The following is a 3,603-nucleotide window of genomic DNA, read 5'->3' as shown; positions in this document are numbered from 1 at the left end:
AGGTAGCTGCATCAGCACCAGGCTTACCCGTTCCCGAAGGGGGGCGGTGGAGGAGGAGGTAGAAGCGCCGCTAGCAGACAGCGGGAGGCGATAAGGAAGGCTCCGGGCGTCTGAAGTTACGACGCCGCAGAGAGGGCAGCGGAGAGGTGACGGCTGAGCCACTGTAAGCGGGGAGCGGAAGCAGTGACAGTAGAGGACGCGGCTCCATAGTAACCGAAGGGAGCCAGTCAGACGCCTAGGGAGGATCTCTGTCCTAGAAGCAGGGAGGCACAGACAGAGGCCCCCGCCTACTCCAGATACAGAGCGGTCCAGAGGCCTATCAGAGAGCATCAGGAAGGAGTCGGGGGAGTACTCATCTGCAGCAGCTGCTATGAGGAGGTGTAAGTGACACAATTTATTTACTGCACCTTGCACCATAGGCAGAAAGGACACTTGGCTATAGTAAACATCAGAGAGCCATTAGGGAGGGAGAGAATAATTAATTTGCCTCCCATTTACAAGACTAATCAATAGTCTAGGATAACTTTATGGGCAGATACCGGGACAGACCACACTGCGTGTTATAATAGCTGCAGAGAGTTATTATTAAGAGAAAACTAAGTATATGTACTGTGGTTTTGGCCAGAAACTTTAACTAATACAAAAGGAAGAAAATAGTGTCTATCTACTGCAGTATTCAGTCTACTCTGTAAAATTGGATCCCTCTCATAGACTATGTGTGTAGAATATACTTTGAATTCCTTTCTCTGTATGTAAGTAAGCAGAAGCAAAAGGAAATAAAAAGGAAGGACTGTTGCTCCAACCTTTTAGGTATCATTACAGTAATGGAGATCCTAATAGTATATGTTTATATACACACGGGAGATGAAACTGCCTATGTAGTCGAGTAAGCCTATAGATATTAAAAGTAAAGAATAAAGAAAAAAGAACATTGAAAGCACTAGGATTTATAGACAGTAATGAACAGTGGGAAACCGAGAGCCATTGGAGGATATTTCAGATATATTTAATTCTATATATATATATATATATATATATATATATATATATATATATTCAAAGACTGTAAGCTACTGAACTAATTTATCTGGATACAACGAACCCGATGCTATTTATTTCTAAAGCCAACACAGTGATTCATAAGACACTGAGGAGATACATTGTTACCTCTATTTATACACTCTGCTACGTTGGCCTTCTGCAGTGAATTAGCAACAAAGTAAGGAAAGTTAACTTTAATGTAGTCAACTATAAAGACTTTGTTACTACCCAAGGTCATGAGCTAGTAGAGAGCAGTATCAAAAGACTGACATATTTTAAATGTCTAGTATTGCTAGTATGAAAAAGGTATTTATGGGCCACAACTTGCGCATGTCTAGATTTTATAAGAGTACCCGGGTCACTCCTTTTTTAGTGAGGTTATAACCTAATATTTTTGTGTATTGCATGCAAACGAATTGTATAGGAGTGTGGGTTAGTTAAGGAATACTATGGGTGGCGTATGCATATTATAGGTATATGTGTAAAATGTGTAATGTGTTATTAAAAGAATAATACTTACCACCGGCTGTCTGCTGCACATTGAATGAAGCGCTGGAAAGAAGAAAAGGTACATAAGTAAATTTGTGATTAACTGATGTATATAATATCTATAGCTAACATAATCACCACATTTTACATAACAAAAGAAAAAAATCAGGCATCCCAGGCAGCCTGTTATTAAAGCAATAGCTTGGGTGGAGGCACACTATTAGATTGGGTAACCTTATAAGATATAAGGGAGGGTTACATATTGGAGGCAAGTCTGCTGAGATTGAACATAGGAGTAATGGAGAATTTAACAGAAGAAGATATATACACTTGGTGTATGCAAATAGAAAAAAATCCTAAAAAGTGCATAGGTATAGGTGGGGATTTTTCAGAATTTTCAGATGAGGAAGTTATAAGGATAATTATAGATAAATTGTATGGGGTTAAAAGACCCAGGATTGTGGACAAATGGAGAGGAGAAATAGCCATATTAATAGAAGCCGAAAGGGAGTTAGATCCATGTCTAATACCGATGATAATGGCAAATGAGGAAATTGGGAGGCGATGGTATATTATTTGGCCTAAGAGAAAAGATGAGGAAGCTATTAATGCACATATATCTACTTCTGTTGATACGTCTGGGAGGGATAATATAAACAATAATATGCAAGGAAATGGTGAAAATATAGATGGGTCGCAGTTTGAAACTATGATAGATAGAGTGGTTACTCAGTTGGAACGTTGGCACTATGAAGGGAGTTATAGGAGATTACGGATATTCTCAGGGATAGTGCCTGTACCTTTAGGCGAAGAAACATATGAAGCCTGGAAAGAAGCTGCAGTACAGCAAGCAGAGGAGTGGCAGTGTCCAGACCAAATAAAAAGGCAGAGAGTAGTAGAAAGTCTAAGGGGACCTGCCATGGGAATAATACAGGCAGCTAGACGAAGTAATCCACATGCCACTCTTGAAACATATTTTGAGGATTTAGATTATGCCTATGGCACTTTGGAGGATGTGGGAGATTTAACATCCAGGTTGCACCACACTTTCCAGGAGCCTGGAGAAAAGTTAAGTGCATACTTAATTCGAATAGACAATCTCTTATACAAAATTGTAGAAAAGGGTGGAATTAACCGAGACGAAGTAGATAGAAGCAGAATGAAACAACTACTGAGGGGGGCACTGACAGCTGATTCGGTAGCCCAGAAAATACGATGTTCAGGAATAAGGGAACCTTCCCCTACTTTTAATGAACTATTAAAAGAAATTAAACAAGAAGAAGTACTAATTGAAATGAGAGAAAGAACAGTAAAAAAGGTTAAGGTTGTCCAACCCTCAGTGGAGGTCAATCCCTTTGAGGAAAAAATAGTCAAAATGATAGAGGAACAGAACAAGAAACTGGAGCAGTTTATGGCCTCTCATGAGAATAGAAGTTTAGGAAATTCCTCTCTTAGAAGTAATAACAATACAAATATAAGAGGAATGGGAAGAGGAAATAGTTATACTAATAGAGGAAGAGGATGTTTTAAATGTGGGAGGATAGGACATAGAGCTTATGAATGCAATGTCCTTACTGATGGATCTTCTTCACGGGCCTCTGCGAATAATTCCAACACTAATAGGGATGTTCTTTCTGGACAGGGAAATGAACAAGGGAGGACTATGAACCCCGCACAGTCCCCCTAGAAGTCAGTTATTGTGCAATGGGGAATTCTTGGTGGAACGGAAAAGTGCCTGAGGGAATACTAGGACCTGCACCTGTAGTCCCAGCAGCTATTAACTGGAATAAGTGTAAAGTTTTATTAGACAGTGGATCTCAAGTGTCAATTATTTTCGAAACATGGTATAATAACCATTTATCTGACGTACCCATAAAACCATTGAGTGGGTTAGTTATATGGGGATTGAGTATTGAAAAGTACCCTTATTTGGGATATGTACAAGTAAATCTTGAGTTTGAAAGGGAACCATACCAGAAGTCGTTGGAAGTACCGTTTATCGCCCTTATATGTCCTGAAATAAAGGGGGGAAGAGATGAACTTCCTGTAATTGTAGGAACTAATACTCAATTG

General features: G+C 39.6%; 1 protein-coding gene across 1 annotated transcript; it reads left to right on the top strand.

Annotated features, from left to right (window-relative positions):
- Window positions 1-1,828: 1,828 nt before the first annotated feature.
- LOC134944071 (paraneoplastic antigen Ma1 homolog) lies at window positions 1,829-3,217 on the top strand. The gene has a single exon (XM_063932606.1). The coding sequence runs from the start codon at window positions 1,829-1,831 to the stop codon at window positions 3,215-3,217; it is 1,389 nt and encodes a 462-aa protein (XP_063788676.1).
- Window positions 3,218-3,603: the final 386 nt, after the last annotated feature.

This window comes from Pseudophryne corroboree, chromosome 7 (assembly GCF_028390025.1).
Source record: "Pseudophryne corroboree isolate aPseCor3 chromosome 7, aPseCor3.hap2, whole genome shotgun sequence".
In the NCBI taxonomy this organism is placed as follows: domain Eukaryota; kingdom Metazoa; phylum Chordata; class Amphibia; order Anura; family Myobatrachidae; genus Pseudophryne; species Pseudophryne corroboree.
This window is presented reverse-complemented; position numbering and strand designations above follow the sequence as displayed.